Source organism: Peromyscus eremicus, chromosome 9, assembly GCF_949786415.1.
Source record: "Peromyscus eremicus chromosome 9, PerEre_H2_v1, whole genome shotgun sequence".
Classification (NCBI taxonomy): domain Eukaryota; kingdom Metazoa; phylum Chordata; class Mammalia; order Rodentia; family Cricetidae; genus Peromyscus; species Peromyscus eremicus.
Window position 1 is genome coordinate 83,882,997 of NC_081425.1, and position 23,865 is coordinate 83,906,861.

The 23,865-nt window shown below is 42.9% G+C and overlaps 2 protein-coding genes across 14 annotated transcripts in view; one reads left to right on the forward strand and one right to left on the reverse strand.

Annotated features, from left to right (window-relative positions):
- Positions 1-1,685: 1,685 nt before the first annotated feature.
- On the forward strand, positions 1,686-4,900 carry LOC131919604 (ubiquinol-cytochrome-c reductase complex assembly factor 5). The gene is made up of 2 exons (XM_059273932.1): positions 1,686-2,011; positions 4,796-4,900. The coding sequence occupies exons 1-2, from the start codon at positions 1,861-1,863 to the stop codon at positions 4,885-4,887; spliced, it is 243 nt and encodes an 80-aa protein (XP_059129915.1). The 5' UTR covers positions 1,686-1,860; the 3' UTR covers positions 4,888-4,900.
- A 3,517-nt stretch (positions 4,901-8,417) lies between these two features.
- Positions 8,418-23,865, reverse strand: part of Pbrm1 (polybromo 1) — a 101,109-nt gene continuing 85,661 nt past the window's right edge. For 5 of the 13 annotated variants that reach the window (XM_059273919.1, XM_059273923.1, XM_059273922.1 and 2 more), the window contains 6 exons: positions 23,072-23,273; positions 19,753-19,917; positions 16,308-16,463; positions 13,079-13,149; positions 12,760-12,976; positions 8,418-11,263 (listed from right to left, as the gene is read on the reverse strand). In XM_059273919.1, the coding sequence (XP_059129902.1) occupies positions 11,091-11,263; positions 12,760-12,976; positions 13,079-13,149; positions 16,308-16,463; positions 19,753-19,917; positions 23,072-23,273 (984 nt within the window). In that variant the 3' untranslated portion in view covers positions 8,418-11,090. Of the gene's footprint in view, positions 11,264-12,759; positions 12,977-13,078; positions 13,150-16,307; positions 16,464-19,752; positions 19,918-23,063; positions 23,274-23,865 lie in introns of those variants that run through there. The other 8 variants (XM_059273931.1, XM_059273929.1, XM_059273928.1 and 5 more) reach the window with 3 other exon arrangements.

A 23,865-nucleotide genomic window follows, 5' to 3' on the forward strand; every position in this document is an offset into this window, starting at 1 on the left:
TCTTCCCTTGCGCGGGAAGTCGCAGGGCTTAAGAGCCCGTGTCTCCGAGAGGCCCTGGACGGCCCCGAGGAGCAGGAGCAGCTGGAGTGCAGGAGAGCACAGCTCCTCCTTCATCCCATGGTCTTTCTGTCCCTCCCCCCAGCCTTGGGTTCCCCCTGACCCTAGCGCTGCCGTCCCCTCCTCTCCAGACATGTCCTTCTGCCCCGGGGCCCTGTGCTCCTGCCCTGTTTCTGACTGACTGCACGTCGAACTGCACGCCTGACTGGAGCTAGGGCCGCTTTATCCACCTAACGCACAAAGAGCTCCTTCTGCCCACAGTGACAGTCCCAAACTGGGTGAGACCACGCAGCCTGCAGGGCAGCTGACGTCTGCTAAGGCAGCCTTTTCTTTGTATCGCCTGGTACCCCACACGGGGGACGGATTTAACTAGGAGCCCATCTGCTGGGCGTGCTCTGAGTGGCTGTGGGCCGGGGTCATCGCAGCCCCCTGGTTCTGGTAAACGGATGTGCCGGACGGCGCAGGCCCGCAATCGAAATACCTCGGTCTGTTCAAGCGCTGTCTCAGGGCAATTCTTTTCCGCTTGAAACCACTCCACTTACTTCCGTCTGTTTTCTTAGCCCGCAGGTGTCCGCCAGGAGAGGCCGGTCCAGGATCCAGGGCCCTGTTGGTGATGAGCTGCCCAACAGGCACCCGGGGGCTGTTGGGTTTAAGGTGGTGTGTAATGTGGAGCTCTCTTGTACCTAGGCTGAGGATCTGGTGTGGCAATCCTGGGCTGGGTACTGGTAGTTATGCCAAAGGGTGGGCTCATGGGTGGTTGAGCCTTTGCAGGCCCCAGTGACCAAGGTGGGCTGTGGAGACCTGGCCACGTGTGAATCTCTTCCAAGTGGATGGACGCTCTATATGTTCTGGTCCTCAGAACCAAGAGAAATGGGAACAGGTGCCAAGGGTTTGCTGTGTGGCTTCTTTCGGCCTGCCCTCCAGGGCTGCTTTGGTGCACAGGACGTGTTAAAGCTGCTCTCAATCTGTGTATGACCCTTTATAGATCCCACAGTCCATCATTTAATTCTCACAGAAGGCTCCGTTTTACAAGGGTGCCTGTAGGGGTGTGGTTTGACCACAAAGTCACGCTTTTTACCAGGGTACTCTTCTGCAACTACCGGGTCTTGATGCATAAAAAAGCACCTACAAGTACCTGAATAACGGTGTTTTCCCATCCATCATACACTTATATTATTTTTAGAACAGTTTGTCGTCGACAATTATACTTTTTGTTGTGATACTGATAAAGTTCAGTTTTCAAAAATGCACGTCGAATTTTGTTATTTTAGAAGCCAAGTCCAACCAGTCACATCCTAGACATAAAACGAAGGCGTCACGTAACTGCATTTTAGATCCTCTTCTTCACAGAGGGTCGTCACCTCGGCCAGAGTATTACAGAAAAAGATGGCGATGGCAGGGTAGGGGGCGCGGCAGTCAACTCCGAGCCCCAGCTGCTGCGAGCAGGTTGAGGGTGGGCCCGGCCACGCCACGTTGGAGACTCCGCCCCCTGAGGTTGCTCCGCCTCCAGAGTCTAGGCGCCTGCGCAGACTTCTTCAGGCCGGCTGAGCCTCACGGAGCACGCGTGCCCCAACAGCACTCTGATTGGACAGTCTGAGCGGCCCGCCGCACTCTGATTGGCGGAGCCGGCCACGCTCTGGGTCTGTCGGCTTCTGCGCCCCACCTCGCCCGGCCTGGCAGTGGCGCAGCAGCGGGGTCTTGAGTCTCAGTCCGCGACACAGCGGGGCCAGCAGGGCTGTTTCTACTGCCTCCAGGATTAATAGTCCGCTGGTTCCGCCCGCACCCCACTTCGAGGCCTCGGCCATGTTCTTCAGGGCCCAGGTGAGGCGAGCTCTGCAGCGGGTGCCCGGGAAGCAGCGATTCGGCATCTACAGGTTCCTGCCCTTCTTTTTTGTCCTGGGAGGAACAATGGAGTGGATCATGATTAAAGTGCGCGTGGGCCAGGAGACCTTCTGTAAGTGGGGGTGCAGCAGCCTCCGTTTCTCCTGTGGGTATGCGATTAGAGGCCGCCGACTCCACTCGGTTGCAGAGCGGCTTTCACTGTAGTCCGGAGGACAAGCGTCTTACTCACTTGGCAGTTGTCGTGCAGCACGGATTGGAGGCCCCCGGGGCTTTTGTATTTGGCTCACTTTGGCATCCAGCCCTCCTTCTCCCCCGGCACTTTAAGAGGGCACGTGCCTCCACTCAGGCTCTGTCCTTTGTAACCTGTCCTTGGCCCTGCCGGGTGACGTTGGGACTGAGGAACAGGATTGCGGAAGAGGGACCAATCCTGAGGACTCAGGAATTCCGGTTAAGTCTCCTGCCCTTTGAGATCTTTAGCTCAAACTCTGGAGGACGCTAGCTTGCCTGACTTAGCTGATTACCACATTTTACAGGCAGTCATTAGTGCTGTGTCTTTGGCCCTGAACTGCGAACATGTCTGGCATTTCTGTGGACTGCCTCGGGCACGTCCAGTTCCTCAGGGCTTCTCCCAACCTCTTGACCCTTTGCTTTGCCTCTCATGTAACTTTATCACGTGAGAACTGCCAACTCAAAATTTTTAAGTTGTTACATCAAAGCCTCCATTGATTTCTCTGGTAAAGGGCCTGTGCTGGCCTGACTCTTTAACTTTCAGCCATCCTCTTGCCTCAGCCAACTGCTGGGATTACAGGCACGGGCCACCACTCAATATTTAATGACCATCCATGAGAGGATCTAGTCAGCAAGGCAGGGGATCCTCCATTTCAGAAGAGCTCATGGGAATAAGACTAGGTGTAGAGTACTTGACTCACATAGGCCCGAGCTCAATTTCCACCCCGCCCCCCACCATTAAGCAAGCCATGAGGGGTGTGAGTAGTTCAAGAATCCTGGTTGGCACCTCATTGGATCAGATGGAAAGCTCTTGGGAAAAGATGGGCATTTAGGACTGTCAGGAGATAAGGGGAAGATCTATGACATTGACTTCATGGCAGTGGGAAGGGAAACCTGGAAGCTTTTGTGCTTGCTGTTTGAAGGACTGCAGTAGATTGAGTGAAAGGTGACATGGATAGAGGGGTACCTGGGTAGGGCCAGAAAAAAACTGGACAATAAAGATATATCTTAATGATTGAAAGGGCTCTTTGCTCTTTTTGGAGAGATTGGTAGAAACAAAGGGAATATATGTTGGCTAGATTTGAGATGATGGTGTAAGTCTAAGGGGCAAAGGAATGCCAAGAAGTGGGTGGAGCTCAGACAGCCTAGAGGTAGTGCTGAGTCTGGTAACTGAGATGGGGCATGGAGGCTTCTCAAGGAACACCTGAGGCAAGGCTTGTACTACTTAAGGTGCAGAACATAGGCAGGGTGATCCCGGGTGCCATTGAGGACATGATGAAATGGGGTTAACTAAAGATCTCAAGCTCAGGAAGACAGTTTGGGCCAGACATCTGGGTTTGATGGAAGGGTCAGACTTCAGCATGTTTCTCTGGTGTCTTGGAGTGGTTAGAAGGAACACCGGAAAGGCAGGTGATAAGGCAAGGTGACTGTGCAGAGGTAAGCATCTGCCCGTGGAGAGACTGAAGGATATGCAAACGCTGGTGAGAAAGGAGGAGTTGGATGGAACTAGGGCTGTAGCTCACTTGGTACAGCACTCGTTTTGGCATGCAGGAATTTTTGAATTCAATCTTCTAAAAAAAAGGTTCGGGGGGAGTTTGGGGAGGGGACTGGGAGACTGCACCTTCAGAAGTACTAGTGCCCAGTGGGATCAGCCTTAAAAATTAGCCAGAGTTCTTACAGTGAGTGGCCTTTCTCTGAGAAAGAAGGGAGTGTTCTTAGTCATTCAGGGCTGAGGAAATGGCTTTCAGCCATGTTAATGGAATCAGCTAGAGGTGCCTCAAGCAGCATGAACCGAAAAGTGAGGCAGCTGGAGCAATCTCTGGTGGGGTTTTGGAGGGCTGTCCAGAAGACAGTGAGTAGAGTGTGAAGGAACTTGAGCTGGTTTGGCAGGAAGAGAGGGAAGACACAGGCCAAAGGGGCAGCGGAAGGTGGTGGTGAGCTCCGAGGACGGGAAAGCCAGGAGTGGGATAGGGGAGCAGAAGTTGTAGTCTGAGCAGACAGAACACTGACTGGAGATGTAAAGGAGGCCAAGGGGGCTGGCACTTCACCCCCAACAATATGGGTGGTAAAAAGGCACACAGATGAAGAGCAAGAAACCTGAGCTGGCAGCCAGTGTTACCAGTGATGGAGTGATAAAAACACTGAGAAGATGGCAGTCGAGTAACAAGTCCTGAAGGAAGAGGATTTAAAAAAGGAAGAGGTTTATTTTTATAGGAGGATAGAACATTAGTAGCCTGGAAAACCAGCTGCTGAGAACAAGGAACATTACTTCTTCCCTCCTTACTCAGGTTTTGGGACCTAGGAAAGGGAGCAGCAGAGAGCCTTGGGACAATGGAAATCTTGGAGAACAGAAAGATGCCAGGACATGATTCTGGGACATGAGTGTGTCTCCGAAGACACTATCTTTCTACTCTTGTTATCTCAGACTCCCCACAGCACTCATTCAGCTCATTTTATGTTAAATTGTTTATTTGCCAGGTTCAGACAGTCAAGACAGACTACTGGTTGACTGACTTCCATGGGGGCTTTGTTCCAAACTCTTGCTGGACATTGCACTCGGAGCACTCCTTATGTTAGCTAAGCACTGTGCCACAGAGAAAGACCCCCAATCTCTTTCTGAAATTCCCCAGTTTCTTAAAAATCTAAGCAGAATTTTTGTCTGATACAGATGATGTGTACCGTCGAAAAGCTTCAGAAAGACAGTATCAGAGAAGGCTGGAAGATACATCAGAGACCGAGCTTCCCAAGTTAATAAAGTAAATGCGAATTTTCAGTGTTGATTTCAGTCATTGTGTTTTCATAGTCTCACTTGCAAGGCTGGCCTTAAACTCAAGGAAATCCCTGCCTCTGCCTCCTTAGCTCCATTAAAAATGTACTCTTTCAAGGGGGCTGCAGAGATGGCTCAGTAGCTAAGAGCACTGGTTGCTCTTCCAGAGGACCTGGGCTCAGTTCCTAGCACCCACATGGTAACTCAACCATTTGCAACTCCAACACCCTCTTCTGACCTTTGTCGACACTGAACACATGTGGTACACAGATACACATGCAGGCAAAACACCCACACACATTTAAAGAGACAAACACTTTCTTAATGAATATTAATCCTTTAGCAGCTGCATCTTAGTCCAAGAATTGCCTTTACAAAGAGTTCTCATAGTTATACAATCTCTATTTGACTATATCCCTAGTCACTATTGGACGCCTCACCTAGGGTGAGGTCACATTCCGTCCTTTTCCAACTTGTAAGCTTTTGCTAGAGTAGGGAGGTTTCTTAGTCACTGTATATTCCCCAGCTAGTGCTCTAGTGCAGGGCTGCACACCTACTGAAGATACAAAGCTGACATACAGTCCAGTTGAGTAGGCAGTCTACTAAAAGCAATCGGGCAATGTGACCCCAATATAAGTTTAGATCACTAGTAGGAAAAGGACTCTCCATGTTTGCAAGTAAGAAAATGACCTACATTCTAAAGAAAAAGTCAATTTTAAAATACTACGAAGAAAGAAGCTGGTGCTCAAAGGCCAAGGGGTAACAACAGGTTAGTTGTCTCTGCCGCAGACACTTCTGGTGGACCCAGGAGGAGCACTAGTTCAAGGCTAGGCTGGATTACATAAAACCCTGAACCATAGAACCAGAACGTCTCAATCTTTTCTAACCACTTTGTCCTGTTTTAAGTTTGTCTGCTAATGTTAGGACTAATTCAGTGTAAAGAGTAGTGACTGTTCAGATTGCATCAGAGTACTAGGAACACAAAGTTCAACTCACTTTGGTCACCATTAATGATCAATACAACCAGCGAGAGAAATGTATTGCATATAATCTGTCTACTTGTGTCAATTAGAGTGCGACTCTAACCTCAGAGATACTTTATATTGATACAATTGCTGTGTAAGAAGTTGTGGTATAACTCTCAATTATGTGGCTACACTTCCAGTTCTAGATGTTGAAGAGTACTCAGCATGCCAGTACAACCATTAGCCAGCTTCTGTCTGCTATAGTTCCTTCCCTGCCCGTCCCTCTATCTCCTCCATCAGTTCTAGTAAAGAAGAAACTTTCAAAAATGGCAGAACAACAACTTGATTTTGATATTTAATGTAAAACATTTTCAGAGCACATTAGTTTGGAAGCTATGAGTAAGAACTCATCTTTGTTAACCAAGGTGCAAATATTTTTAAAAAATTAAAAAAAAAATCTGTGTGTAGCTGGACAGTGGTGGTGCATTCCTTTAATCCCAGCACTTGGGAGGCAGAGGCAGGTGAGATTTTGAGGCAGCCAAGGCTACACAGAAAAACCTTGTCTTGAAAAACAGAAAAAAAAAAAATATGTAGCTAGGTAGGTGGTGGTGACGCATAGCTTTGATTCCAGCACCCGGAGGCAAAGACAAACATATCTGTGAGTTTGAGGCCAGCCTGGTCTACAAAGTGAGTTCTAGGACAACCAGGGCTGTTACAAAAAGAAGCCCCGCCGGGCGGTGGTGGTGCACGCCTTTAATCCCAGCACTCGGGAGGCAGAGGCAGGCGGATCTCTGTGAGTTCGAGGCCAGCCTGGGCTACCGAGTCCCAGGAAAGGCGCAAAGCTACACAGAGAAACCCTGTCTCGAAAAACCAAAAAAAAGAAGCTCCGTCTCAAACAACAAAAAAGAAAAAATTGTGTGTGTGGGGGGTATGTGCACATGCATACAGGTGCCAGAGAACCCCTTGGAGCAGGAATCACAGGTAATTGAGAGCCTCCCATTATGGGTGCTGGGAATCAAACTTGGGTCCTCCAGAAGAAGAGCAAGCACTCTTAACCTGAGTTTTCTTTCCAGCCCCCAGGGTGTAAATTTTTTAACTTCCTAAAATATGTTCAAATTTTCAAAATTTCAAAAATGACACCACATATCCTAACATACTCTAGGATGGGCTTTGTGCATGCTAGACAAGTTGCATCCATCCTTTTACTTTTAAGAGACAGGGTCTTACTAAATTATCCAGGCTGGCCCTGAACCTGCAACCTTCCTGCCTCAGCCCCTAAGTAGCTAGATTACAGGTGTGAGCCACTAGGCCAGACAGATAAAAACTTAGCATTTATTGTAAACCTCCACTGTGAAACTGGGGAAAAAACAGGGCATTTGGAGCTTCACTTTTTCATATGAATTAATGGGGAAAGTGACTATATTAGGCATACAGTAAGTAACAAGGTTTTTTTTATCTGTCTTGCAGTTCTGTATTGTAAGACTTACCTAAATCCCTGATGTTTTACCTTAACCACATTGTCTGTCTGTCTGTCTGTCTGTCTCTCTATCTTTTTGTTTTGAGTTTTTCACAAGGAGTTTCCTCTCAAGAAAAGTGTCTTCTTGGATCATGGAGTTTTCCAAAGCAATTGTTCTCTATGTAAAGGAATAACAAAATGTCTTGCCTCGTCTATGAACAACCACCAAGACATGAATACATAATATCCCAGATAGGGGAAAGTACTAGTCTGTTAATTTATTCAGTGCTGAACTTTCAGTCAGCTGACCCAGCATACTCTCAAATTAAAAAGGAACAAAGACACTTAGCAGCATATGTTTGTGTAGGGCTTGAGTAGAATGTTAGATATCAGTGAGCCTTCAAACTATGCTCATGGGCAAAGGTGACTGTATCCCTCCCTAGTTTCAGGACAGAACCACAGGGCTTTGCAAAGTGGTATTAGGAGAAAATGGCTAATTTTAACATTTTCTACTAAAAGTATAACACATCTTAGCCGGGCAGTGGTGGCTCACGCCTTTAATCCCAACACTCGGGCAGCGGAGGCAGGCGGATCTCTGAGTTCAAGGCCATCCTGGTCTACAGAGTGAGATCCAGGACAGGCACCAAAACTACACAGAGAAACCCTGTCTTGAAAAACCAAGAGTATAAGACATCTTAAGAACTTGTAGACATGTTAAAGATTCGCCTGGACCACTTGTTTTATGGTCCCAGGTAAGCAATTTAAAATGAGTTATTCTGCTTTCTGATAGAGGATGTACTTCCCTTACTGCCTACCCTCAATAACTTGCTCTTCATTTTTGAAACTTGTGTTTTGTTTGTGTCCATGCTGCAATCCTGAGGACATGGTAAGAATTCTTTGACTGCCAGCCTGAGGATGTGAGGTATGTTAGGCTGCAGCTGGGGTCTGCACATTGCATCCCACCCTGACCAGAGGATCTTTCTTCCTTGAACTGGCAGCTCTATCCTCCTGAGCATGAATCAGGGCTTGTACGAGTTTTCTTTATTCTGTTCAAAACATTTGACACAGCTTTAACAGAACCACCAAACCTGGCTAATCCAAATCACTTTGCAAACTCTCATTTTTATTTGGATTAAAAAGCTTTGATGAACAAACATATGATACATACACGGTATAGAACCAGTTACCACTTAAACTTCAGATAATGATATAGTACAGAAAATAGAATAAACCAATTTTGAATCATGTCTTGGAAATGAACGTTCAAGCTCAAAGTTATAACATCAATTTGGGGATTTTACACAAGTGGCCCTCACCCTCACCCCCACCCCAGTTCAGAAGGGGAAGGCAGATTTAGTAAAAACCAAGGTTTTTTAATCAGTTGGCTGATATTTTAAACCTATAGGTCCCCCAACTCAATATAAACAAAATTCTTCATAGGAACTTACGTTTTGAAAACAATTAGGTCATTATATTTCTTAAGTCACACTACTAAAGTTCTTAAGTCATGAGAAAGTGTATTGTTTACTTGTACTGCCTTAAGTCAGGGCTTTTTCTTTTTTTGAAGATGGCTGATCTCAAATGTTATATCCTAAGTAATAACTGGTATTCTCCAAAAGCATGATTCTAAAATAAATAGTATCTTAAATGGTTTTAATTAATTAATTAACTAATTGTTTTTTAAACTTTATCAGGGCCTGCCTTAGTGACACCCTGTGCTGGATTTGTATTGCCTAAGGGAACCTGGACTGGCTCTTGGTTCCTACAGCACCAATACACCAATGCAGGAGCCAGGAGGAGGGGTGCTCTGGCTCCTAGTGCCCCTGGTTGCTGATAGTGAAGGGTTTTTAGAGGCTCCTCAGGGAGCCTCATCTAAGCCTTTAAAAAGGGAAATAAAATGAATGCATGAAATAAATAAATAATTTAACCAAAATTAAGTTTCTGGTTCTTTGGTGTAATTCAAGGATACCTAAAAAGAAAATAATCTGATTACATTACATAGTCCATGATGAGTCAATGGTCCAAATAACCAGGAATCAAAGATTTATTTAATTCAGTTTAGCAATAAGGTACTGGCATAATCTACAGTACATTTTTTAAAAATTAAAATTCTTTAAAATACTTGATGAAAATTGAGATCCAGTGGTTGACTATTGGCATTAAGTTACAAGGGTTCCTGTATTTAAAGTAGATACCGGGGACTTCTTTCCGTTATATACTCTCATGATTTATTAAGCATGGCAATTCAACACGAGTACTGATTCGTTATATTGTAAAGGAAAAGACTGTCTTGACAGCCATTCTCAGTCAACAGTGGCAGCATCAGCACCACACAACCATCCTATTAGAATAAAGCAGGGTTAAAAAACACACCACCATGTGAATGCTGCCACCTGAACATCCTACACTGCCTCAAAATGGTCATTCTAGGGCCGTGTTAGAAAGACATGGTTGTGGCTGTGGAGTATTACAGCATTTGCCTTTAATCCCAGCACTTGGGAGGAAGAGGCAGGCAGTTGTGAGTTTGGGGCTAGCCTGGTCTACACAGTGAGTTCCAGTCCTGCCAAAGCACACAGTAGGACCATGTCTCAAAAAAAGGAAAGCAAGAAAGACAAGGTCACCACATCCAAGTGTTTGGGATCTGTAATAGTCTTTTTCTGTGAACATTTTCTTAAAAGTACAATTTCCTTTTCCTATAATCCAAAGCACAAGCTGAATTTAAAAACATTTTAGAAAGTATTATTTCTGGTTGAGAATTCCAACCTTGAAACAAATAAACAAACAAACAAAATACCACAACTGATACCAAGGAAATAAAGAATCCAGAGCATCTGCATATGTAGGCAGTCAGTCTACCCTTGCACAGTTATGTGCAAGACACAGCTTGTGTCCAGTTACATCTTTCTTAGGTTAGGTATTATGCTTAAAATAAACCACCTCCATGCATACTTCAGTACTTTCTTCAATGTTTTTCAAGGTAACAGATGTAATGTTTCAAATCATATAACATGAAGGTATAAACTGAATCATAAACAGGTCAAAAGTACTCTTAAACTTACCTTCCAAAACTAAATATAACTCAGATCTGAGCACACGTTCTGCAAAAGTCACTGACAATACAGATGTCTAACTCAGCACAAAGGTACTTTTTCCTTCAGTTATACTAGTTGTGGATGGATGCACAGCACTGACTTTAGATTTCTCTAGTGTTGGGTCTGTCACACATCTACAGTCTAAACAAACCTTTCAAAGCACGTCACTTTAGCTGTAAGAGAACTTGTAGATATTTAGACATGTGAAACATACATATACACTCCTCTAAGATGTAAACTAGGACCAACTTCACATTTCATTGTCAATTTAAACTAATTTGTAAACTTTTTTCATTGCTTTTTTCTTATATGTGTGTGTATATAATATATATATTTATAAAAAAGAAAACCAAAACCCCAAGCCAAGCCAAACCCTTTGATGATTTAAGTCCATTAACAAGTAAAGATAAAACTATGACTATATATATAACCAATTATGAAACTGGTTTTAAACAAAGGAAACATATGCAAAAAAAATCTTTGTGTATTTGATAGTCAACTTAATATAACAAAACCAAATTGAAATAGCTTATTAAAAGTGTCCTTATATAAAAATGGCCTTGTGATGTACAGTAAAATGCAATAAAAATTATCATCCTTTGTTCCTCCCTCCCACCCCCAGTAACTAAAATGGCTACCGTTCCACAACTCTTTGCTTCTATAGAAGAAACACAGTGATGTGATTAAACATTTTCTAGGTTGTATGCTTGTCGAATGTTGAGAGTGTCTCGAAGCATTAAATCCCGAAGGCGCCAGAGGGCATCTGCCATGGTGGTGTGTGCCCCTTTACTTTTGAGCCAGTGAGAAGGTAGGCGGCTTTCCTGTTCTTTCGATAAATGGACATCCCGTCTTCGAGCTGAAAATATGAAGTATAAACAGAGAGACATTAGAATTTTAAGATAAAATGACCCCCAGTTTTAAGGGTTGATGTATTTACTGAAACAATACTTATTAAATATGTGCTAAAGATTATAAATCATAGCAAATTTCTTCTGTTAGGCACTGATATCTTCTTTTATTAGGCACTGATTGATACTTTATTGTAGATACCCCGATAGTAACAATTGTTTCAATGTTATAAAAGGTAGGGAAAACATACCTAGTATTCTTAAAAGAGGTAACATTTCCTGGCTGGGTTTAGAAATGAGTAAGGAGCCAGCAGTGGTGGTTCATGACTTTAGTCTGAGCACGGAGGAGGCAGAGGCAGTTGGATCTCTGTGGTCTACAGCCAGAATTACACAGAAACCCTGTCTCAAAAAACAAACAAACAACCCCCCCAAACAAAACAACAAACAAACAAAAACCTGAATAAGGGGCTAGCTCAGTGGCTCAGAGCATTTGCTGTTCTTGCAGAGGGCTGGGTTCAGTTCCCAGCACCCACAGGACCACTTGCAACTGTCCATAACTACAGTTGCAGGTGATCTGAGAATTTCTTCTGACCTCTGCAGACACCAGACATGCATGTGGTACATACATAAATATGCAGACAAACACCCATAAAATAAAATCTGGAAAGAAATGAGTAAGAGCTGGATATAGTAGCATGCACCTGTAATCCCAGCTCTTAGGAGGCAGAAGGAGGAATGCCAATTCAAGGAAAGCCTGAGATAGATACATTTGAGAGCCAGGTTCTGTCTCAAACACTAAACCAAACCACAACAAAACCCAAAAATCCAACCAGGATCAGGGAGATGGCTTGGTGCATAGAGGTGCTAGTTGCACAAGTCTGACTATAACCAGGAGTCCATCCCTCATCTCACACAAAAAGGCAGGTGTGCTGGGTTTCAGGTATCCTGGTAATTCTAAGGAAAGATGGGAGTCAGACAAGAACTGCTCAGAAGTGCAACAACACAAACAAGTTCTTATCCCTGTTTCAATAGGGATAAGAACTGACTCCTGAAAGTTGTCTTCTGGCCTCCATGCAACCAAAACACATGCACAAACACACACAAATTTAATTTTTAAAATGAATACGCAGAAGCTTCCAAATTCCTTTCCAGAAACTAGGTAACACTATTTCACTATATACTGCAAATACATTGTTGAACTAAATGAATAGCTTGGTAGACTAAAGAAATATGCTTCTCAGTTTTTTTCTTTTTAAAATTTGACATGCATCTTAATGCTCAAACATCTGAAAAAAAATCAATGTATTCGAGAAGATGGTAGTATGAAATAGCTGAGCTTTGATTTTTGTGTCCATTTTTATTGGGTCAATGTGCAAAGAACCCCAATCTATCCTACGAAATCTGTAATTTATTTTACTGGTATAAGAAACAGGGATGTTGTATAAGAGTCAGCAGTAATTCTAGGACCGGGAGGAAATACATCTTTCACCAAGGCTCTCCTTACCTGCCAGAGTTTGGTCCCACTTGCTAATGCTGTTGGAGTCAGCACTGAGTCCTTCAATATATTTCAGGTAGGCCTCTGAGTGGAGAAGCCTTTGGGTCTTTGGTGGGGGAGCCACAAACATGGGTGTTGTTGGCTGTTGTATGACAGGGGGGCCAGCTGGATGAGGACCAGGATATGGAGGTGGTGCCTGCTGCCCGGGAGGCCCCAAAACTCCTACCTGAAAGAGCACAGGATTAAGGCACAAAGATAATCTGCACATGTTCTGAGAAGGCAATGACTGAAATTTTGAGTCCAAGGAAAATCAAACTAAGAGGCTCACCTGTTGTCCATAAGGACTTCCACCGGGTGCTGGAGTCCCTACCATGGGGGCCACTCCTTGGTTCATCACGCCTACAATTCAGAATGCAATGGCACAATTAGAGGCTCTGGGTTTCACTGACTGAAAAACTGTCTGACAAGAGCTGATACCGTTTATAATGCCAGCCTACGTATGTACTTTTGCCCTGAGTGTGGATAGGAACTGTAAGTACCCCCAAACAATCTAATTAGGAAACTTATATTCTTTTGTTTCTGGTTACTTAAAGCACAGTAACAGTATATTTTGTCAGAGGTACATTAATTATTCCAGGCTTGGAATGTTTTGAACCCTGCATAAGATTCTAGGGATCTCCTGGGTGAGCTGTAGTCAGAACCCACTTCTGTTTTCAAGGTACTTTTCTGACCATATAGTCTCATGCAGTTGGAGCCTGTGGGATCAGGCTCAGCAGTAGCCACTGTACTGGGGCAGGAAACAAGAGCTAAGGAAGAGCAGTTTACCTGAGCTTTGTGGAGGCTGGAGGCACTACCTTAATGTTCCTTTGCAGGCCCCCAGCTGGCTCTACCTCAGGCACTAATGCGGGCAGACAGAAGGCATTTCAGTGGATGGTGTGGAAGCAGGGTAACCTTGTTGCCATCACTTCGGATTCCAAATGACAAAGGAATAAACTTCATGGCCCTATCTCTCTGGTAATCACGGGGCAAACGTCCTTTGGTAAATGTTCATGAGCAACTGTTGTCTCACAGGCCTTTGCTGATAATAATGAACTGTCCTAAATTTAGTTTTTAAGGCAATTTTTATCTCAGGGCTATCTGTTTGCTACTAACAAAACAAAAATAGCCAAGGAACCCAGTTTATCAAAACTAATAAACCACAACCAAACCATTTAAAGCTGTTCCTTAAAGCCTAAGTCCTGCTAGTGATATGGAGAGGAACCAGGAGGACTAGCTTCCTAGTCTTCTGTCCCTCTGATTAAAATGCTGATGTTCTGCTGTGTATGTGAGCTCACACCTGTAATCCCAGCACTTGGGAAGCTGGAACAGGAAGACTGCTGTGAATTTGAGGCCAGCCTGGGTTATATAGAAACTGTATATATCTCTCTCCCAAAGCTAGCGTTTTGACAGGCAGAAAATTGGTCATTTGAAGGTTCAGTGTCACTTCCAGAAATACAAGACATTTTATTTGTTAGAGAGAGGAAAAAAATTGTAAAACAAGTTTCTGTTTAAAAAGGAGGAATACACCAAGTCCTTGCAAGTATAACCCAATCACTGTGACAGATGTGTCCTTATTTATGACATGTGTCCTTATGGTGATTTATGAACTGCACAAAGAAGTAATGGCAGATAAGCTGCTGCTTCAGCAACACATTAGTAAAGCCATGGTCCTGGCTCCCTTCAGGTCACTCTTCTACGTTAGACTCTACAGACTTGGAGGCTCCCAAAACTGGCTGTATCACAGATTTGCAGGGCAGCACAAACAGATCAGCAACCCCCTCCACTTCCTATTAACAAGTACCATGCCTGGGGTAGCCATTGCGAACGTGAGCCAAGACAACAGCTAGGCTTCTTGAAGCTCAAAGCCAGCATCAGCTGTGCATGGGTGTACAAAGAGTTCTGTCTCCCTGACTATTATCAAGTGTGCTGTGCTTTCTTTCAATGCAGTTTAGATTCTGTAAACAAAAGAATCGAGGATCACAAAACACAGCCGCTCTATTGGGGTGTGTACTTGCCTTACATAGGACTTCTATCAAGTGCTATATACATTTAGAAGGTGTCAACTCCAACAAGGTTTTACTGACTGACTCAGAGAAACCTTGTGCCAGGGTATAAGAGCAGATTTAGGACCAAGTTCATTTGCCATATAAGAAAAATTATTTTGTTTGACTCCTGGTGACACAGCATCTCACATGAATCACCACATCTAGAATGGAGTACAAATGCCACAAACATTTCTTCCCTTGAGAACATTAAAAAGAAAAGAAATAAGAAAAAAAAAAAAAGGCTCATTCTCTAAGGAACACAGAGAATGTGGCTAACTGTAGAAATGGAATACATGCATGTCATCCCTACACTTGGGATGGTGAGGCAGAAGAATCTTGAGTTCCAGGCTGGCCTTGGCTACATAGCCAGATCCTATGAGAGAGTGAGGAGTGAGGAGTGAGAGAGAGTAAGAGAGAGTGAGTGAGTGAGTGAGAGAGAGAGAGAGAGAGAGAGAGAGAGAGGAAACAAAAAAGAAGAAGTATGGTGAAGTCAGAATTTGTTTCCCCTACACACTGCTGGGTTCACAATCTGAAATATTATTTGAAACCATGTAGAACCTTATGGGCAGTGGGTCCAAGCATAATGCAAATAAACCTGACAGCTTCCATCCACATTTCACCTGGGTTTTGGCTCTCTAAGATGACATTTCAGTAATGGATCAATTGCTGCTCCAAGTCATTTAAAAATCACATTTCCCCTAACTAGATTAGAGCCAAAAGCAAGTTCTTTTGCATATGATGGAAATTATTATGGAAACTCATGGTTTTCCAATCTTTCAACTTTGATTATAAAGTGAAACAATGTGGTTCCTGAGCTCCATCTACATATTTCTACATAAAACAACTTTTGGGTTCTGCTGACAAGCAAGTATGTCCACAGCTAACAGGGTGTTATATAAAGTGTTATTCATGTTTGTTAAGAGACTCAAGACTAAATCAACACAACCTCCTTTCCTTCCTACATTTTGTCACAAAGTAAAGGATTTCTGAAGAGTTTCACATATGCTATTTTATGATCACCTTTAAAGGGCTGTTGAGGAAGAGATGGTGCAGGGACTCTATAATGAAGACCCTGTGAGGTAATTTCACCAGGTGAAGAAATGTACTCGGAGTAAAAAGTACTTTTATATATGACTCTGAACTGGCAATTTACTGATAAGAGGTTGTGGCCCTCAAGGCTTTTCAAACATATCGTATCTGATAATGAATCAGGCCTCCTGCTCCTTGGTCTATGGGTCTGGCCTCTGCGATGTATCCTGTGCTGCTGCTAGGTAGCAGATGCACCAGGGCACAGGTAGTATAGCAGGTCGCCTATTCAGCATGTAGGATGGGCCCTACTGCTGACAGCTCTGGGATTCTTAGTGAGGGAAGCCTGGCCACCATGGGCAGCCGGTGCCTCCTGGAAGAACTGGCTGAGGGAGGAAAAAGAATAAAAAAATGAGATTAATGAGTGAATGAGGATGAAGTTCTTACCGGGTGGTGGGATGCCTGGGAGGCCAGGCACACCTGGCGGAAGATGGTGAGGTGGAGGCCCCCCAGGGTGAAGTGGCTGCATGCTGCCCATGCTAACAAGGCCATCAACTGGGCCCTGCAAAGGTGGAAGGCCTGGCGGATAGCCACCCATCATGCCTTGAAGGACACAACAAATTTCAGACATGCATCATTAACATGCAACATGAGCTAAGTAATAACAACCCCCTCCATGCACTACCAATGAATAAAGCACCCTTAGTACTGCATGATATAACAGCAATTAGTGCAATTATTTTGTTGCAGTAATGAACAAAATAAAGTTACAAATATGAAACCCAACATTTTTGGATGAATTAGTACTTAGTAAATTATTGTTTATAATTATTCTCAATAAGCTAAACATAATGTTTTCATTTAATAATAAAGAGGAGTTCTAGTAACAGCTTTTCCAAGGTCAGAACTATTGCAAGCTGTTCAAACAGTGACTGTTCTGCCACCTGCAACTCCAAGTGATCAGTACATACCCCATCACTCCACTCTGCCCGCACTCACATCCCTATCGTGGGTGCACATGAAGGGAAATCAGAAGGGAGGGAAATGAGGTGCAGAGTCCTGATCACAAGGCATGGTTCTCCAGTTTGGGAGCAAAAAAGTTTCAAGACTTCTTCATATACTCCTCCCTTCTATCTCCACCACTGCTGTTAAGAATGGATTATGTTAAGGTTTGAGCTGGAGAATAACTTCTAACATCCATCACAATGAATAATATTTCATCTTTAGATTTCAGAATATGTTAAGGAGAAATCTAAATCTTCTCAAGCCAACTAAAGTCCAGGTCACTTAGAAACGAGTATGCAGCAGGCCTGAAGGGGGAACAGCTGGAGAATCAGGATCTGCTACAGGAGAAGAGGCCAGCTGTCATCACTGTCTCCAGGCTCACGAGTGTCCTCGTGTAAACCTTCAGTTGACAGGGCTTTTAACTGAGGTACAGAATTCCTATGAACAGAGGCTTTTGTTCCTGTATTTTCCAAGCATACCATCATATGACAAAACGTCTGCTGGCTGGGGAAGTGTTACAACAAACAAGTATTTTTGGAAAGTGTGTGTGGGGGGGAATAAAGTTATTTCGGTAAGGACTCACCTATCAAAAAAATAAAAACAAAACACGACTCTCCTGGAATTGTAAGAGTCTGAATGAATATAAAGCTCCCCCTGGAGTACAGTCACTTTTAGGCAGTTTCTCACATAGTAAGGCAAAGTCGTAGCACCAAAATCCTCTTTGAAGAGAATTTCAGTTTTACTATGAAGAGGTATTAGAAACCAATTATTTGTACAAGTTTAGTCTTTTAAAGCTATGGCATACCAAAACCCTGAAACTGACTCACCTTGCCTCCTTAGTCATAGCTAAACTGGCTAGAGAAACTTACAATTACACAAAACAAATTTGAAATATTTGTATACATGACATAGGATGCAATTCAGTTTTTAAGAGTTCAAGGTTAAAAATGACTTTGAGCAGATACCATCATCTTAAACATGATGAGATCCAATGTTGTCAAACTGCCCTTTCAACACGCCACCAGGTACAGCTTTTAAGGATAAGTAGGTGAGAAATTGAACAATGTTAGGAGGCTTTGCTTTCAATTACAAAAGCCCATCTGAACGCAGCCGTCATAGGCTGTGGTTGAAGATTAAGTTATTAAGAACTGAAAGACACGACACTTGTCTTCATTAAACTGTACTTTGGCATTTATTATCCCAGTCACATGTGTTCAAATGAGCTTCAATGCTTGTAAGCAAAGCTGGTCTCAGACAACAAGAAGGCTAAGGCTCAGGCCCTAAGCAACCTATATTCCATGAAAAATCACCCTCTTAGCTGAAAAGCTCTCACTGTGGACCAAAAGCTCTTTACTGTAGAGATTCTGCCCTTCACTCCTGTGGCCCAGAAGCCTGGACAGTACACCTTTAGTAACAGAGCAGTGGTCTTCTAGAGGGACCACCTTCCTCAACCACAGAGCTATACGATGCTATTCCCCAACAGGGAGCTAAAATGCTGCAGCTGCTAATTTTTGTTTCTTTTTAGCTATTTGTATTCATTTTGTTAATATGTTCCTGGATTTTGTAGTCAAGGACATAGTGCCACAGTATTATACATCAAATAGAACAAAAGAGGAGGTCAATGAGGGAATCCTAACTTTCAAAGTCCCCATGATCAAGATCTGATTTCTGAAAACCTCTGGAACCCCATTAACCAAAATGGGCCATGGAATAGAGCAGGCGATTATGAGATTTGTTAGATCGACATCAGTCACGCTGAAAGCACTGACAGCCATGATTCAGATGTGCTTTGGTGAGTGCAACTGCTGAGCTCAGCGACAGTGCATCTGAGAACTTGCCATCACAAAAGTTAGGAGCCACAAAGGAAAAGTTACCCTATGCACTCTTCCTCTAAAGCAAAAACAAAAAAGGCAAAAAACGAAAACGGCAAGAACAAAAAAACAGCAAAAACAAAAACAGTATCTCAACAAAGCTGCCTTGAACAACACTGTCTTGGACTCCGTGCAAAAGAGGTCAGACTATTGTTTAAGAGGAAACAGGTGGCTTGTACAGAGCTCACCAGACGTGGAGAAGTAACAAAGGAAGCCTGAGAGGTGATCTGCAGGCTTTTCGTGGAGACATATCAGACAAGATTTCAATTCAACAGTAGTCAAAGTTTGCTATGGCTACCAGAACCAGAGACAACACACACAAGCAAACCACATTCATCATTTTCTTTTTTCTTTTCTTTTTTTTCCCTTTCCTTTTCTTTCTTTCTTTCATCTTATTCATTTGTTTATTTAAGTATGTGACTGGGATACTAACAGAAAATGCAGTTTAATGTAATTAAATAGAAAAGCATTACAGAGTGGGCACAATGAATTGAATGAGGACTTCCCCCTCTACTTAGCAGTCATGCACGTTGGTGACCAAGAAAGGATTTAATAATTCATTGTCAAAAATCCTTTTAAGTGGTCAGTCTTATTTTAAGGATGGCCGCAGCAGAATAAGGCAAACTGAACTGGCATGAGAAAGAAAATCAACATCACCTAAAGACTGCTTTTAGGTTTTCCTTGGAGTTCTTCCCAACAGAACTCAGGGTCTATTTATATTTCCTGCTGTAGTGCTCTGTCAAGAGCAGCCTGGGGTAAGAACATTGCCAGACCATGCCTACAGCAAGGGAAGAGCTGCTACCTACTAACTGCCAGGGTTGGACCCATGGCCCACTTGTGGGATAGAGAAGAGACATTGCCTGTATGGGAAAAGCAATACAGGACAACATGGATGACTTCAAACTTTGAATCTGTCATGAGAAAAGGCTAGAGACTGTGGCCTACTCCTTTTGGAGAAAAAAAAAATGAAGGAATTTCTTAAAGTGGAAAAAAATGGTCTTAGCTCCTGTTTTTACCTGCAACAGGTGTCAACTGCTGATTGAGCATCCCCATTGGTGTTGGTGGTGGCACCACCCCCATGAGAGCCCCCACAGGGGTGCCTGCTCGGGGAGAAGCACTCGGTTGCTGTTGCTGTGCTGCTCGCTCTCTCTCCTGCTGCTCAGCAACTTTAGCTGCCCGCTCTGTAAAGGCATTTCAGATTTTCAATTCTGTTTTTAACCCAGGAATTCAAAATACCATCCATTGCATTCAACAGGACTAGTAAAAACACAGGCAACAGTTCTGTCTCAATGGAAGGAACGGTAGATGACTAGTCTCAACACAGGAGTCGGGCCGATTTCACTTGATAACCTAGAATTCAGCTTTCCTATCCCATCTTGAGAACTGGTCTGCAAAGATTTCAAGAATGTTAAGACTGCAACACACATTCAGAAAGCACAGGTTTTATCGAAACACATCACCAGCGTAACCACCGTGGTTAATCTCACGAGGCACTCTGAAGATGAGAAGCGCTACCATTATTCTAGTATTAATAGCATAACAGATTATAATTTCAACATGAAGCAATTCCATGGCCCATTATAATTTTTTGGCACAATTGTACTTACTCTAATTTCCTGATTCCTTGTATCCAATTTTACTAAAATTTGAGGACTCATCATTAATATCACAAGTTTAGCAGCTGAAGAAAATTAACTCTGTAAGGGAAAAGTAGCTTACTGCCTCTAGCTTAAGATTTTAGGAAACGTAAACAGCCAGTTTCTACATTCTAATGAAGCAAAGAAAGAGGTCATAATTAACAAACTCCAAGGGAGGGAAATACATGATTAGCTAGACTACAGTCATCAGAAACGGAGAACTAATACATACATGTATGTAGCAATGAACAATATTCTGAAAGAACCAGGTTCCCTGAAGCTAAGTTCAAAGCTGACCATAAGTTATCCTAAATCAGCAAGAATTCCAGCATCTACTCTTAGTGCACCTGAAATGCAAGAGGAGCACATATTTTTGGAACCTCTGGGCTATCAGTCGATAGACCCCTCACTTCCTTGAGCTGCTCTGCACCTCACAGTCACGCTCCTAGCAGGCCAGCCCTTCTTGAGGGCATACTCCCAAAGTTCCATCATACAGGATCCGTTCTAAGTAGGAAGTCCTTCCCACCTTTCAGATGGACAAGTCAAACAAATAGTGCCTTGTCCAAGAATATAGGAGAAACAGCAACGTATGGCCCCGACGCTTGGTGTGACACTGAAACTCAACTTCTACAGTGAACTCTCCAACAAGGAATTCAAAAGACTACAGCTATCTGGGGAAAACAGCTTGAGGTCACGTGGCTTTAGAGAGACTTAAGAAGTAACAGCTCTACTCCTTTATGGGAAGAATGTGAAAAATGTGCAAGTCAAAGGTCCCCAAGGTGTGATGGAGTTGCTTGTAGACAATTATCATCACTCACTAGCACTCTCCCCTTCTACTATCTTCTGTAAACTGAGTAAAATTAAGTGTGAGGACCAAACCCATTCTAACAACCTATTTTTCCAAGGTAGTAGTTAAAAAAAAAAAACTATTAGCGATCTAGATACCCCAATATTAAGTCTTAGTTTTTTCATTACACAAATGAAACCGTAAACTGGGAGGGAAAAAGAAAAATTGAAGTTGGAAAAGCACAAAAGCTCAGGTGTGTGGATCAAACATTAGCTCTTCCTGAGAGACGCTGACCCGGGCTGCTCTGGAAGTCAGAACTACTAAAATCATACCAGGCAAACTCCCAACTGTGCATTTTGAACTCGGTGGGCACAAACACCCAAAGTTCGAAGTTTGAATTTCAGGCTATTGAATCATAACCTTCCCTCTCACTAGGTCCTTCCTAATTCCAGACACCCCACTGCATGAGAGAATTTCTCACCTATCGTTTCTTCTTCCCTCAGCCATGCTCCAGTTTTCCTGCCTTCACATCATCTCTAGATCCTTTGTCCTAGTCACACCCCAAATAACCACCCACACAATAAATACTAGCTTTGCTTGCCTTGACACAGGCTTTACACTATAGTAGCCTAATTTCTTAGACAACAGTCCTCTAAGTGGTATATTTGGTCCTAAGTTGCAGTAAGACCTGAAATATCCAAGTGTCCCAGAGTTATAGGTTCTTATGGGATTGACTAGAGTTACTCAAAGAATGTTGTACAAATTCACTTTCCAGGGCATTAATAGATACCAGATAAATACCTGGTCAAATTTCAGAAAATTACAGATTAAAAAAAAAAAAAAAAAAAAAAGGAGATCTTAGAGACTTTAACTTAGAACTATGTCCAGAGTTTGGAATCCTCTGACACATGTTTTGCCACAAAGTATTTCTTAGCTGAGCATCTTGCAGAATTAAGTCTTCAGCAGAAGATCCTTAAGGAAGCTTGTCAGATAATTTTCTAAGAATAAATAGTAACAAATGAAAGGAGTATAACTTGTTTTTTACAAGAGTTACTTTGGAGATTTCATAACCTTCAATAAAAGGAGCAGCCTTCATCATGTATGCTTGCTGAAGAAGAATGGATGTGGACTCGGTCAAGAAGCATACTGACCACTGTAGAGAGGAAGACTCTATATTGGAAAATTATCTAACATACAATATTTACAAAAGTCCTGCCTAATATAATGCTTACTCTCATTTATTAAAGCCATATCCAATATTAACTAGAACAACAAAGATCCAAACCACCAAAAATCTCTTAAGAATTTATCCTTTATGGCTATGAACCACCAAATCTTTGAGTAATACTAGCTCATGGCTCAAAGTGATCTAATCACAGAGTAGGGGAAGTGAAGGCAGGTGAGCTTTGTCAGAGTCATCCAAGTGTCTTAAGATTAGGTATGAACACAGACACAGCACCAGGCACACCAAGCCTGAGCCTAGAGTTTAACTTAGAGCTTTGGCTTCTTGAGAGACATAACAGAAGATCACCTATTTTAAAAGGCGACTTGCAGGTGAATTTTAATCAAAATTAAAGTTAACATTATTAAGCAGCAATCACTCCCCTGCTCAATGTGTGTGCCTACTAGGGTAAATGAAATAAAATCAAGCAATTTTTAATAGCAAAACTTTTTTGTTTGAGAAATTTGTGGGGAGAGGCACCACCACCAGGATCTGAGGCCAAGTCAGAGGCAACACTCCATGTACTGGCAGCTACTGCCAGTGTGCTACTGACGGCTGAAACAGTCCAAAACACCAAATTCATGTGCATGTGCTAAGAACTAAAGAGTAAAACCTGTCTCTGCACGTGCATTCCTGGGAAACACCCCTTGCTTAGAAGGTGGGGACAGTTGTGCCTGGTCTCTATTTACCTTCATATTCTGCTTTCTTGGCTGTCTCAAGATTCCTCCACTCTGTCCCCACCAGTCTGCTGAGCTCCCCGAAAGAGTAGTCTGGGTGCTGGGCTTTAATCACGGCTCTCATCTCACTGCTGAACAGAATGTAGCCACTCATGTTGATTTTCCGCTTAGAACCCTCCTTCTTTGCACTGCCCTTGGCAGACTTTGGGGTAGACTGGAAGACAGAACACTTACATAGGGTATCAGAAAATTGCACTAGATTATTTACATCGTTTCTGGAAGCCAGACACACATGGTTCAATAATGAATGTTTTATAGACATACTCAGTTTGGAGCTAACATTTTCTTGGTAAAAATATACTTCTTCCTTGCCTTGTACAAAACAAATGGAAATTTCACTGAATTCCATGACTGCAATCTACAATGGTGACCTCACAATTAAATCTTGAGAAAATTCTGAATGAGGAAAATAAATACAATAGGGATCACCTCAACCAAAAGAAGGAGAAATGAAAAATACATCGATAACCCCATTATTTAGGAGGCAGAAAGATCACAGGTATGGCCACTGAAAACCTAGGCAGTTAAGAGCATGACACCATTTCTTATTGCTTTTCTTCAGTACAAGGCAAGAAGCCTTCAATTAAACTCCTATTAAGCCACCTCTATGAAATTTAAAAGAGAACTTATTATTGGCTTAATGATAAATGTGTTTTTTGTCAATTAAAAATAAATTAGTAAAAAAACAAAGGCTCTGAGAAGCAAAACAAAATACTATTATTCCTTTGTGCAAATTTCTAGGCAAA